This window comes from Pavona decussata, unplaced genomic scaffold (assembly GCF_977016875.1).
Source record: "Pavona decussata unplaced genomic scaffold, jaPavDecu1.1 SCAFFOLD_602, whole genome shotgun sequence".
NCBI lineage: Eukaryota > Metazoa > Cnidaria > Anthozoa > Scleractinia > Agariciidae > Pavona > Pavona decussata.
Window position 1 is genome coordinate 1050466 of NW_028145860.1, and position 14927 is coordinate 1065392.

Below are 14927 nucleotides of genomic sequence, written 5' to 3' on the forward strand. Positions count from 1 at the left end.
CCCCTTCAAATTTGTATTTGCATATTATCTCGTTTATTGCCACTATTACACCAATGAGCTACTTTAGATCTTCGTAATTTAAAAACGTAAGTTTTATTTCACTAGCAGCCTCGACTAGTCTTTTTGCAGATATTTTTTTTTTCTCGTGTAATCTCTATGTTCCTTTGTCGGCTTAAAAATGAGTGAATGGATGAGATGCACTACAGTCGACAAGACTGTCCCCCACGAAGAAAGTACCATTTGTCAGTTTGAAATCGAGGCTTGCTGCTCATGGCAACCGAAATCGACTTGCATTTTGATGTTTGGCTTCGTGAAAAGTTGAGTTTTCGACTTTGTGGACTTTTTTTTATCCGCGTTTTAGCTCGATCGATGGAAATTTGAGAATCTAAACCTGCCAACGGAATTGGTAACGTGTATATTTTTACACAGTTGTGGTAAAAGGAGTTGATATTAGAAGGGACATTAGGATTTTCGCTTGGATTTTTGACGCGATGGCTGAGAGGTGTTAGTTCTGGCATATTTCTGAATTCCTAAACATAGTAAGCTTGTAAAATGAGTGCAGACGAAAGAGATCTAAAGGATTCAGTACCTAAGGGCGAAGAAATTACACGACCAGATTCAGGCGCTTCCTCTGTAATTAGCAGGACGAGTTCTTTACAAGATGATGTGTTCACAGCAAATCAAGTAGATTTAAAGCAGGAGGATCCAGATAAAGTTTCCGCCGATGTGGCTGCCAGAGGGATTGTAAGGCCTAATAAGTATTCAGAACCTATAGCACAATCTGGTATGCGTGGTCTTTTAATAGCGGCGTGTGAGGTAAGCGCAGATAGTGCTGAAAATGGCCAGGAAACCGGTGAAGCTTCTTCACATAATGAACAACAAATGAAAGAGGAGGTGGGGCTAGCCGGAGAGGAAATAAACACAACACCACAGGAGATGTATTTCTTCAACAAAGATTCGTCAACTAGTCGAGCTAGAGGGCCTGTAAATCCTAAAATGTTTTCAGGACCTGAAGCACAATCTGGTAATTCTGAAAATACCAGGAAAACAGATGAAATTCCATTACAAGACAAAAATGACCAACAAATGAACAAGGGTACCTGGCCTGCTCCAGAGGAAATAGATCCAACGTCACAAGAAATTAACTTTTTTAACAACAAAGACTCTTCAACTAGTCGGCCGTCTTCAGCAAGTTCGACATCCTCTATAGCAGATAAAAGAGAGGTTTCTTTTCAAGCTTCAGATGAGGATCATTTCCTGAAAAAAGAAAAGAGCTTAATATCTCATACTGGTAACACCACAGTTGAAGTGGTGTCAATTTCTACGCAAACTGAATGGAGTTGGATGAATGACATGTTACGGTACCAGGACATGATCACCAAGGCTGAAAGAAAAGAAAGGAGAGCTTCTATTTCCAAGTCTCCTTCAGGTAACAACTTAAACTGGACAAAGTGATCAGTGTGAATGACAATGGCTGTTTTTTATATTACAGGATAAACTATCCATCTGGATGAACTTGGGCAAAGATTTTTTGTTCATCTGGTTATGCGTCTCTAGTAGAAAGATGCATTATGTGTCTCGACGAACTATCTTCCATTGTGCATCTTGAACAATGCATAACAGAAGATAGTTTGTGTAAGATGTCATAAGATTTTGCAGTATATCAATTTAGATGCTGTAGCAGTCATAGAAAGAAGGCAGTGTTGAATGTTGATACTCAAAAGCAAAACTTGTACTGTCTTAAAATCTGCCTTATAAAAAACAAAATTCCTGTCTCAAATGTAACCTTTACTATAGAAGGTTGTAAAGGTTCTATGTTGGGTTAACTTTAAGATTATACATTTTAGCAAACAGCCATGCAGGCTCCATAAAACGACGGAAGAAAAAGTCAGTTGGAAGTAGAAGAGCCTCAGTGTGTAGTGATCAAGCTGCTCAGGGAAAAGATGAAGATAACTCATCACTCCCAGAGGTAGACGAAGGACATGAGGCCAGATTAAGTTTGGCTGGATTGGAGGAAGGTAAATATTGATGTATATGTAATTTTATGAATCCAATTAATCTTCCCTTTAAATTGAAATAACCATTCTAAAAACAATAATTAACAATATTATTATCATGATTATTGTTATTCTAGTGTGCTTGTTTCACGAATTTGCATTTGTAATCAGTGTCTTAATTAAGTAACCAATTAGTAACTAAAGTGGCAGCCTTCTGTGATTGAGATTTCAAAACCAACAGGTGTCTAGCAAGATTTTGGGTGAATTTTGCAGGTCTTGCAGTCTCATTTTTAAGTCACTTAGTGGTTGTTATTTAACTACTGGTATGTCATTGATCATCAGGTATTATTTTACAAGGTTAAGGAAGTATTGAGGTACCTTAGAACTACTCAAACACTGTAGTTGGAAGCTGTCTTTGTTTAACATTTTTAGGCTTGCACAGAAAAGGGTTTATATGTAGTCTGGCCATCTGTCAAAGTCTCAAATTTACATTTATCATCCACTACATTCCTAACATAGATATCAGAACACTGCCAATACCGTCAAAATTACTACATGTAAAATGAGTTTATAGTACAACTGTTACATACAGTGTACATGTAATAATCATTGTTTCCTTGTGTAGGAAGTACAGGAAGAAGCAAATCCAAGTCTTCTGGTGGAGTTCCAAGATCCCGTCAATCTGTCGTCTCCTCACTACCACGCACTCCTAAGGGAGAAGATGTTCTATTCCGACCAACCACAGTCGAGCCTGATTCCAGTAGCGATTCAGAAGATTATGAAAATTATGACCTTGCAAGGGAATATCTGCTACCAAGTATTGGACCTCCAACAATCTTGCAGTACATGAAAGAGTCGCAACACCCCCCAATGTCAAATGAAGAGGTTGAAGATAGAGAAGAACTTGCTAAGAGTGATATGCTAAAGAAGAGCATGACCAGTGGTCCTTGCATGTTTTGTCAAGAGGAGATACTGCCATTTCCAACCATTGAAGAATTGGAAAGATTGACTCCTGATCAGGTAATCTTGTAAATATTAATGTTATTGTAATCCATATTATTGATATTTATTGTCACATAGTAATGTCAGTTGTTGACATGACTTTTTTCTGCCATACTGATTTTAAGTTGAAAGCAGGACACAACGCGGGATCATTTAGGACAATACCCAGTCCAATAATTGGAAAATATTTGACCGGCATTAGAGCGATCTGATTGGTTGATTTTAGTTATGGGCCTCGGACTGCCTTAGTTGCGTAATAAAAACTCATATTTTTTCTTTTCAGCTTTTCTGTTGTCCACAATATGAACGCCTTGTAAAATTCGAGCTTGCACAGAGAAATGACTCTGGTCATATGACTGATGAAATGATTGACATCAAACCACACGCACCTTATGGCACCAAAGCTGCAAGGAGAGCAGCAAAGGAAAGAGCAGCAGAACGAGCCAGAGAACGAGAAATGGAGAGACAAAGGGCAGCAGGGGCTAATCCAACTAACTTCTATGCATGTGAGTTTTAGCACGCCCTCAATTAAACAGGCTGTAACCTGCTATGCTTAGCTAATGCAGACTAATGAATCATCATACTTATAATAATAAGAACTTGGTATTGTGGCTGTTTGTGGGTTTGTATGGGGTGGGGGGGGGGGGGGAATAATGATAGTCCATATGATGGACTACACTGGGAGGCTCTGCCCGAAGGGGATACTTTTCTTAGCCTGCCCTGTGGAGGTATAGAAAACGGCAGGGACTTCATGACCTGTAGTATAAACAAGGGAAGGGAAAACTGTCAAAACTGTTTAAAACAGATGCACCAAAATGAGATGCAATGTTCCTATGATAGGAATGTGAAAGGGGGAACTATTTTCTGTGGAAGGTACATGTATATGAAAGGGTACCTTTTCGGTCAAAAGTGGTTTATAAAAGGGTGAGGATCGATCTGGACCTTGGGGCGGAGCCTCCCTGTATTGTGCAGTTCCAGAAAATATCCATACTCCCCCCATGAAAGGTTTTTTATTTTGCACCCTCATCCCTCCAGGTTCTTACATTTCTTCTAAAATTTTGACTTTTAAGACCCCCCTCCCCCTAGGAATTTCTGATGACCTTCCGTGGGGTGGGTACAGATTATTTTATTTTATTTATTTATTTTTTTGTTTTTTTTTGGGTACAGATTATTTCTGGAACTGCACATTGTGTATCAAAGCAGCACATTGATAAATGTAGGAGACCTTTGTTGCAATTTTGTAGTGTTGCAAATTTAAATCTCAGATGCTTTGGGGAATTTTCAATGTTCGAAATATTATTTATGCAGTAAAGGGGTACCAGAACTGCCAGTTGAGGTAGAGAATGAAATCTAATATATGCTTCACTTCATGTTGTTTTGTTAAGTGACTCGTCAGATGAAGACCATCACATACTCCTTGGCTTCTACCAAGTGCATGGAGGAAGGTTGGACAGTTCGTCCAGAAACTCCATCTTCCACAGACACAGAGCAAATTCAAGATCCTTTTGTCATTGAAGTGAATCCACTTCCACTTGTAAGTAACATACAGGAATATTTTTAGCAGTTACAAAATAATAATTATTGTTATATACCTAGACTTTCACCCAACAAAACGAGCACTGTGATTGGTTGATTCTTGGTCATGTGCCCCTGGTCAAATACAAATGTATCCCAATACAATTCCGCAGCTGTTGCCTTCTTGGTTTTTTTGTTTGTTTGTTTTGCTGTGGTTGTTGAAGGGAAAGTCTAAATATATAACAAAGCACTTGATGTATGGTCCCTTGGGAAACTAGTTAGTTTTGTTTTTTTTCCCTCGAGTCCTGACGTTCCCCTCGACAAAACTAACTGTTTCCCTCGGGACCATACGTTAAGTGTATGATGTAAATGACACTAGCCAGTGGGCAGTTAGCCTGCAAGCGAGCTTTACAATCTGGGGTTGCAAGCAAGTCTCGTCCATGCCCCAATCCTCTTGTGGTTCACTTTGCTCATTTTTTGTGCCCCAAATATATGTCTTAAGTGCTCAGACCCCAATTGGAGATCCATTACCCATGCATATTCTTGTCTTGCAGAGGAAGCAACAATTTCTGGAGAGATTTTATGACAATAAAAGAAGATTTCTTCTTCTCCTTCCAGATGGCACAGGAACTTGCTAGTATCCTTTTATTATTATTATTATTATTATTATTATTATTATTATTATTATTATTATTATTATTATTATTATTATTTTCACCATGTTTGAGTCTATTCACTGATTTGGGGTCACCCAATGGTTCATTTTGGTGGATATCTGTTTGGGAGAGTTTAATCGCCTCAGAAATTCGGATTTAGTTTTTAAGAAAATCTATTGCTTCTGCATGAATGATGTGCCTCGAAAGAGTATGTTGTTGTTTCACTCATTAAGCTGTGGATATTGACAGGATATTGAGAGGTAAAATATTTAAAAAATCTCAGTTTAAAAAAACCATGCATGTTCCTTAGCGTTCTGTTACTGTTCCATATCCATTCAGAAATTTATTTCTTTTGAATCAAGCTAAATATACAGAGCTCAGCTAAAGTGAATTTTTCTAGCCTGTTGGTGTTTATTTATTATACCGTTCATGAAGTACTTTCTTTAGTTTACATTCTTAACTTCTCTGTTCAGCTATCCAAGTGGCAATATTGCAGTGGTGATCACTGCTACAGAAAAAGGGAAGTTCACATACATAGTGTATGATGTAAGTACACACTATTTTGACTGTCTGATGCAGCTATTTTGTTCTGTATTTGGTTGCAGTTGAATCTCCCTACAATGTCCGTCTTGGACAAAAATATAGTAGCTGTCTGGGGAGGTTTCAAGTTAAAAATTTTGAGAAGTAGATTTGGCCATTGGAAGGGTGGCCTTTAGTAGTCGATGGTTTGATAGACTGGAAGCAGTCTCATTCTTTTCCTAAGTTCTGTAGCGCGTGCGATGGGTCAAGCGAGCGACGAAGCTGTGAGCTGCAAAAAAATGCATCACTTTGTACACGTGATATGAAGAAAAAAGTTCAACTGCTCGCAGTCTAGAGGTTTGAGTGCGATTTCATTCATCTGCGTCGACCTTGATCCCTTGCAAAATCCTAAAGGTGTAGTCCCCAGGTTATAATCTATTGACTAAAATACTCTTATCTACGAACTAAAAAATTGTTTGCTTCTTTGTGAACTAGGACGATGAAAATAGCGAATCAAACCCATCCCAGATGCTAGCGATATTTGAACCATCAGGACATGGAACCTGTTACTTTAGAAATGGATCAGTCAGGTAAATACGGCTAACACTGAGAGAGAGAAGGGGGGGGGGGAGGTCACTTATAGGGAAGATAGACAGGGGTCTTAGGGACGATGCCTCCTAATACAATATCTTAGCAAGGGTTATTTGAAGCCAAATTGAAGCTAAATTATCTCTGAGAATTGCGTGGATACCCCTACTTTTCTTTTTGCATTTGAATAGCCTTTGCCAAGATCTTCTTTTCCCTCATACATGTAGTAATAAACCGCGCAAAAATACCTTTGAATTAGTAGGTATCTAGAGGCTCTCGGACCATTAGGAGATGAGCAGTAGCAAAACGAGACACCCGCCATATTATAATCATATAATATATCAGTTGTTGCTTTAGAGACGAATCAGTAAGGGAAATCATAACAGAGAGAAGGGAAGAGCATGGGCATGGCCTGAGTAAGAGATGGGAGGAGGGTCTTAACTCTAATCACATATCAGTTAGCGAACATGAAAATAACTTGTTACTTTAGGGACGAATTAGTTGGGGGAATCATACTAGAGGGAAGGGAAGAGCGTTGGCATGGCCTGAGTAAGAGATGGGAGGAGGGTCTTGACTCTAATCACATATCAGTTAGCGAACATGAAAATAACTTGTTACTTTAGAGACGAATCAGTTGGGGAAATCATACTAGAGGGAAGGGAAGAGCGTGGACATGGCCTGAGTAAGAGACGGGAGGAGGTTCTTGACTCTAATCACATATCAGTTAGCGAACATGAAAATAACTTGTTACTTTAGAGACGAATCAGTTGGGGAAATCATACTAGAGGGAAGGGAAGAGCGTGGACATGGCCTGAGTAAGAGACGGGAGGAGGTTCTTGACTCTAATCACATATTAGTTAGCGAACATGAAAATAACTTGTTGCTTTAGAGACGAATTAGTAAAGGAAATCATATTAGAGAGAAGGGAAGAGCGTTGGCATGGCCTGAGTAAGAGATGGGAGGAGGGTCTTGACTCTAATCACATATCAGTTAGCGAACATGAAAATAACTTGTTGCTTTAGAGACGAATTAGTAAAGGAAATCATACTAGAGGGAAGGGAAGAGCGTTGGCATGGCCTGAATAAGAGATGGGAGGAGGGTCTTGACTCTAATCACATATCAGTTAGCGAACATGAAAATAACTTGTTACTTTAGAGACGAATCAGTCGGGGAAATCATACTAGAGGGAAGGGAAGAGCGTTGGCATGGCCTGAGTAAGAGATGGGAGGAGGGTCTTGACTCTAATCACATATCAGTTAGCGAACATGAAAATAACTTGTTACTTTAGAGACGAATTAGTAAAGGAAATCATACTAGAGGGAAGGGAAGAGCGTTGGCATGGCCTGAATAAGAGATGGGAGGAGGTTCTTGACTCTAATCACATATCAGTTAGCGAACATGAAAACAACTTGTTACTTTAGGGACGAATTAGTTGGGGGAATCGTGACAGAGAGAAGGGAAGGGGATGGGCATACCTTCATGGAGAGAGGGGAGGAGGGTCTTAATTCTAACCATCAGTCGGTGTACATGAAAAGAGCTCGTTACTCAGGGAAATCATTATACTGGGAGTGAAGGATTTGGGCGCGGCTTAAAGGGGAGATGCTAGAGGGGTCTCAATTCTAATCCTGCATATGAAGAGAGGGAGAAGACGTGAAACGTCGCGGAGAACGACAAATGTGAAAAATGACAAGCTGCACGTAATATTTTGTATTTCTGTATGGCTAACGGCACCTCCCCTTTTCGTTCTTTTTCAGACTCGTATTAAATCCATTCTTTGGAGTTCTAATGGATCACCGAGGCACGCGAAAAAAGAAATGGCTCTGGCATAATTTGAAAGAGCACGTGCACGCACCTCCTTTTCAACCAATCACGTTCTCGATTACCAAGCAGTTGTCAATCAGATGCTTGTCACAGGTATTGAAACGTTTTCTTTCTATAATCTATAACTTTTTTCGTTAAGTTAGGAATTGTTGTTCATAAACGAAACGCCATTTTTGCGAGATTTCCAATAGCTTCGGAACGACAAATTTCATGAAACATGGAAGAAGTTGCAACGGCTTCAGTTTAAGCGAGTTTGAGGTCCGTACTGTAAGTTATGGACCGAGTTTTTTTCCCGTTGATTTACGGCCCAAGGGCGAAGTGCGGGGGCCATAAATCAACGGAAGAAACGGGGACCCGTAGCTTACAGTACGGACTGAGAAAACGAGGTTAGTAAGATATTTATTATATCTCTGAGGTAAAATGAGCGCGCACGAAATGGAATTAGTTGAAGTTTAGCGGGCCGTACAGTGAAATACGGCCCGCAAAATTGACCAATCACACCGCGCGCACTAACTGAGAGATATAATAAAGTATATCCTTGTGTTATGTATCAGTTTAGAAGTGTATTTCCTGGTCAGGCCCTAATACAGTCAACTCTCACCTTACGGACGCCCCGATAGTACGGACAGCAACTAAATCCCCGGCAAAAATAAATTACAGACGTTTGACTAAAATATATTCCCGCTATTACGGACCCTCGCTATTAAGGACACTAACTCGCGATCCCGAGTCCGCAATAAAGGGAGTTGACTGTAGTAAGTGCGCCTGCAAATTTTGCCTTTGTTACGTCATAATCGGATTTTGAACGTGAAAAAGACAGTAAACCGGCGAACTCTCTTCGTACAAAACGTTAACATATGTTAACATATGGCAGTACGCTAACTTAAGCCGCCGTTACACGTTGAAACTTTTACCTGAAACTTGTGTGCAACGGCGAACAAGACCAGTTTCACGAAGTGGTGTTACACGGTGAAACTCCTGTTTTTTCACCACTGCGACCGTTGCGAGCCGTTGCAGAAGTAGAAAGCGGTTTTACTTTTTGTGAAACGCAACGCAACGGAAGTTCGAAAAAGTTTCACGAAACCGACCATGTTACACGGTGCAACGCCTGCTGAAACTTGTTCCGCAGCGCCGTTGCACACAAGTTTCAGCTAAAAGTTTCAACGTGTAACGGCGGCTTTAGATTATGTTGGTGTTCTCAAATCTCCCTTCAAAACATGGTGAAATAGTTTTCTACTTCGTAATCGTCAATTTTACGGTGCTTTATAATGGCATGGGAACTCTTAAGTCAAAACTCTACTAACGGTTGGTTTTGACCCTTCCGTCATTTGTCCTAGCTGACGTTTTAAACAATGAAGGTCATTTCAACGGCTTCAAAAAGGCACTTCGCGTGCTTGTGATGCTTGGTTCGTCCCCCATTTTGTTTGTTTTGTCTTCAGGGTCCTTTGTTTGCCGTACTTTTCAAAGCGTTTTCAAAACGACACGATTCCATTAACACGCTCGAGTAACCTGCGAGCAGAGATGTCTCAAACAAGGAGCAAGAGAGGCTCTCTTTGTAATGGAGCGACGTTACACTATTCAGAACTGAACTTCAGAGTTTGCGTGATATTCAAAGGGTGCAATAAAAATGTAACTGTTGTGTTAAACTATCCACTTTTTTTTTAATTTCAGAATAAAACTGTCCTCACGTTCAATCAAGGAAAATACACAGCTCGTTTTAACGTTGGATCCAAGCTTAAGGTAGGAATCCATAGATAGTTGAATGTTGTTCATGGTGGGTTTATTGTAACCAGTAATTATGGCTCCTGTTGTACTTATAACGGATCAGTTTTTCGAGCCGCTTCGAGTACATAGTAAAACTTGTATGTTGAAGTATCTTATATTCTTTTTCGTCTTCGTTTCCTTCTCCGACAAATAAAAAAAATGAAAGAGACTTCTACGTGCAAAAATAGCGTAGTGTGAACACAACCTGACGCCGTACAAAGTCTGTATCGGATTTGCCTCCCACAAACCTTGTGCTAATGTTCGTAGTGTGAACAACCCTGCTATTTTGATGTCTGGATTCTTTACCCTGCTGGCTTTTACACAGAAGACGAAATAATTAGAGAGATTAAACATCGTGTCCTACATACGACAAAAACTACACTAACTTGCTGTTGGCTGTGTAAACCGTTAATTTTCGTCTGGAGTTTTTGGCATTAAACTCAATTAAGGAGAAACTAAAAAGACAAAACATGCATGGTAGATGAATTTTTTTCAGTCAGCGACAGACATACTCGGAAAAAATTCATCCATCTATTTTTCACTAGGCTAAAAAAATAACATCAAATGTCTTTCACAAGACAAAACGTGTTTCTAAGTGTTAACTAAATTGGCGTTTACCAGTTGCATGTGGTATTCTTGAGCTGTTTTGACGTTACTCCATAAAATCGAGCCCCAGTTTAGGAAAAGAAGGGAAGAAAGGCGTCAACCAAACATCAGTTTAAGCTTTTTCGTACTTTCTTCTTCCAATCTGAGTGTAAGCTAACAGCAAACCAGTTGTTATACATTGTTATACTACGATGTTGGTGGCAACGATTAAAAAGCAACAAAATGTTTGTGTTTCGGTGAAGCTGTTAAGAAGAAGCAGGCTTTCTCGGCTCGCAGTTCTCGCGTTGAAGCGGCGAACGGCAGACTAAGGTGGCCGAAAATGGCGGGAAAATCATGCAGTGATCACGTGGTTAGACCAGTGCCTGCGTAGCAGTCGTAATCGGGGGAGGGGAAGGTGGAGCGAGAAAAAGTGAGAGGAAAAAGGAGGAATCCCACCCTCTCCCCCTCCCCGATTACGCCTGCTACCTAGGCTGTAAACCATTGCAAGATTATATTTTTGAGGGGGTAGGGTGGGGGGCAATTGTCTGAAAGCCGCGAATTGCGATTTTGCAAGATATTTCTTTGCTTTTTTTAAAAAAGATTTTTGTAGGATATGTCTCTGGGTATTCAATCCTACCGTAACAATTTTTTGCGTTGCGATATTGTTGCGAGTTGCAACGTTGGGAGATACGTTTGATATGTTAAAAGATGTAAAATCTATTCTGTAACTGTAAGAACATTGCGTTGCAAATTGCAGAGAGAATTGCCTTGTGTAACGGCACCGTGAAAACTTTGATTAGCCTTGAAACAAACAGCACCTGGTTGAAAAAGACTCAACGTCGAAACTGTAGAGATACGCTTAAAGGGACTTCATCATTGGTAGTTTCACGTTTTGGGGTCAAAACTGTACTGAGATTAAAACTGAGTACTTTTTCTTGCACAGAAAATGCTCCAAAACACCAAGATTACTTCAAGTTTTTCTAAATGGCTTGAAATGTTGCAATCCATTACCATCCTAACCATCCGTAGCCAAGACACTTGCTTACAGTTTCAGAAAACTAGTAATTTTAAACAAATCTGAACCTTTTTGCGGGTTTCCTTTGATTGCAACATTTCTTTTAGCTTTCTTAAAGTAATGGTAAAAATAGGTGATAGTCCCTTTAACCCCTAACAGTGATCAGCATCAAATTTCTCCTTGTAATATCAGTGCTTATTCAACCCCTGAGATCATGAGACTTACGGAAATAATCACCCAATGTGAATTTTCTTCATATTTTAATAACTTCTCCGCAGTACTTTTATAAGAAAAGTATGGGGACGAGTTAAGATAGGACAATTTGCTCTTTGATATTAGGGGTTAAAGGGTTAAAAATTGACTGGGTAGGATGTAACATTTATTGATGAACTATTTTTTAGGCTGTCGCCAAAGCAAAACCACCAACGAGTAGAGACAGTTACGAGACACATCTCGCAGAAGTGAAGCAGTTTGTGAAGTAAGTGCCATGAACCTTTACCTTTTGATGTTGGGAATTTTCGCAACAATTCAATGTCGCAATTGAAATGTGAACTATGAAATTCAAATTTAAACAAGGAAGCCATCACCTCACTATTACCTCATTGGTCCGTTATGAACACTACTTCTGTTGCTTTTAGTGCAAGGGTTTATTGTCATCACCTTGTTCAGAGGTAGTGGACGGCCCATTTAAACTCCACTACTAATGGCTTAATGAATGCGAGCATCGCAGTTATGTACGCAACTTAAAGAATTGCGGTAACTTAGTTTTCCAGTATACAGGTGTTAGTAAACATTATTTCAAAACTACTTACTTCTGAGTACCCGAAATAAGCATGGTGCAAGATTAACAAAGTAGGAATAAATTTTGATACTTCTTGTTGAGCAAGGTGCCGTTGCCATGGCAACGCAGCAAACGCAGCAAGCTATTTACCGTCCACAAATAATGGTTTTTCTTAATTTTTAGAAAATGCACTCGTTAGATTTTTTTCCATTTTTTGTATCCAGAAAAACCCACAAAATACTGACATAGTGACGCTGCTTTCATGTAATTTTAACAGAGAGATCTCCTGTAAATGTTGGTTTTACACTTTAATGTTTTTTGAAGTTACCCTCTGTTAGATTTTGGTTTTTGTTTGTAGGCGAGTTACGCTTTTAGAGAACTACTGTTTTGTCAAATTTCACGAAATTCTAACGAGCGGTTCCTTAGAAAACACTTCATTTCCATTAAAACAACCAGTCACAATTTTTTGGTCAAATGCGCATGCGTGGCTTTTAATTAGGTTTTCTCAGCAGAGATATAAAGCGTGCAAAAAGGATTAGCTCTTCGTGAACTCACTTTCTTTGTTCGGTGATAAATGCAGAAGGATTCACAAACGAGAAACTGAGTTATTTTAAGAGCAAAACTCGCCTCTGTGATCCATTTGGTGTAAAATCGAGGGATCGATAGAATTTGCTTACCACAACCCTAGCGCGCGCTTAATAGCATCAGCAACAGAATCTGTAAAGCGCGTGCAAACTGTGTTCGGCCACCTTAAGTTTACAAATTCGTGTCGGCAAATACAAGTTGTCGTGAACGTGGTAAAAACGGTTAGCAAACATGTAAATCTGTTGGCGACACGTAGAACATGTCTCTAATCTCACCAACTTCTTGGAGTTGGCAAACTCTCATTTGGCGTAAGCGCTGTTTCCTTGAAACGTCAGCGAGAAGGGTCTAGAAGGAGTTCAAACTCGGATTTATAAAAGCAATAACCGAACATTTTCAGGAAGTTTGTCGTGTGAAGGCACGGGTTTTGGCTTTTCTCCTTACACCGGCACTGCTTAATCAAACATGCAAGTCAGGAGTAGGAAATGATCACCAAAAAACTAATGCGTTCGTGTGTAAACAAATTCTCCCAAATGGTACCATAAGAAATATGTGGGGAAGAGTGAAAAGAAACTGTATGTTGATATTGGGGCTTCTAGGGTAACAACCGAAACACCTTCGCTTGTTCCATCCTCTTCCTCTCCCACCCGGCAACTGGGTGGGTAGCATAATAAGGAATAAGGTTTGGTTTACTTGATGATGATGATGATAATTATCTGGACGAACGGGCAACAGACATGTCTGTTTTACATTATTTTTGCTGGGAAAATAGGACCGGACGTCAGCTTATATAGGTGTAGCTGGCTGCCGCTGTCAGTCCATTTGTTGGTCCTAACCCTCTTTAGGATTGTAAAACAGGATAAAGTGAATGAACGAAATTGGGTGGTCACTGCAAGAGATTTGTTACTTCCCTAGTCGTTCTTTTACGTCCCACAAGAGTGATAGTGAAAGTGCTGTGAGATGGGGCCTACTTACAATGGTTTTGTTTTTACAAAGAAAACCCTTGATCAGAACGGACTGCAACAGCGCCCTCTTTGAGAAAACGAACTTAAGTCAAACCCCTTTGTTACGGACACCGTTGGGACCAGAAAAAGTGTCCGTATTACAGAGTGTCCTTAATAAGCGGGTTAATTTTAAAGAAAATGTATGGAGGGGGACCAAGAAAACTGTCCTTGATAACAAGTCTCCGTAAAGCGAGGTTTCATTGTACCTTACCACTTTTCTTTTTCTCTAGTATTGTTTTAGATCGTTACCAGAATGCCATGCGCCTTCCTAACTACCCCCGACTTGACAAGTTACCATTACCGCTGCACCTACAAAGAACAAAGGATGCCGGGAAGAAGTCGCGGCTACGAGGATCTTCACCTAGCAGTCAGCGGGAGACGACAGTGATCGTTAACTAGACCCCAGTCCTCCACCCTCAGGGCTGGTCCTCGACTCGGAACCCAAAGTGGTTTTCTGTTTTCACCTTCAAAACACTTGTGTAAAACTTTGCTTTTCTCTTTTTAATATCAACTTCTGCGGTAACCGTTCATTCGTGATTCCACTGAATAACGGTTAGTGTTTTCGAAACACCTTGTAAGTAAAAGATTCACGCGTTAAATTTTCTTGCCTGTAAATAGTAAAAATTATTGGAAGCAAAACGTTGGAAGGTTAGATAGAGTATATGAGTTGGCTGTCACAAATAAATTATTTTGAAGACGTAAATAAGGTGTACTTTCCACTTTTATCATAACATACAACTCTAATGAACACATCCCCAAGAGGGCTTTTCATTGTCAGTTACCAAAAATAGATTTTATTGTATATACTGCTTTAATTTTTTCTTTAACATTCCCTGCATTATAGGTCAATTTTATTAGAGACGTTCAGTAAATTACCTTCGTGTTAGCATGGTGCTAAACACATTACAGAAATATTTCATTAATTACTTTATAATCACAATTGACAATATCAGTATCGTTTAACATTGCGAGCTAGTGAATCGAGGAAACCTAACTCTAGTGTGACCATTCAGATGAAAGCTACTGAGCAGTACTTTCCTGTGGTACTGTTTATTATGCTGTACAAGGTGATTCTAACTTTTGAGTGTGTGGGTGAAA

The 14927-nt window shown here is 39.7% G+C and overlaps 1 protein-coding gene across 1 annotated transcript; it reads left to right on the forward strand.

Moving 5' to 3' along the window:
* The first annotated feature begins 274 nt into the window (after positions 1 to 274).
* LOC146449250 (uncharacterized) lies at positions 275 to 14535 on the forward strand. Its single transcript, XM_085101491.1, has 12 exons — positions 275 to 1429; positions 1848 to 2018; positions 2623 to 3017; positions 3283 to 3505; positions 4385 to 4533; positions 5069 to 5151; positions 5644 to 5716; positions 6185 to 6279; positions 8032 to 8191; positions 9770 to 9838; positions 11864 to 11940; positions 14060 to 14535. Exons 1-12 carry the CDS (start codon positions 553 to 555, stop codon positions 14226 to 14228), a joined length of 2541 nt encoding a protein of 846 aa, XP_084957617.1. The 5' UTR covers positions 275 to 552; the 3' UTR covers positions 14229 to 14535.
* Positions 14536 to 14927: the final 392 nt, after the last annotated feature.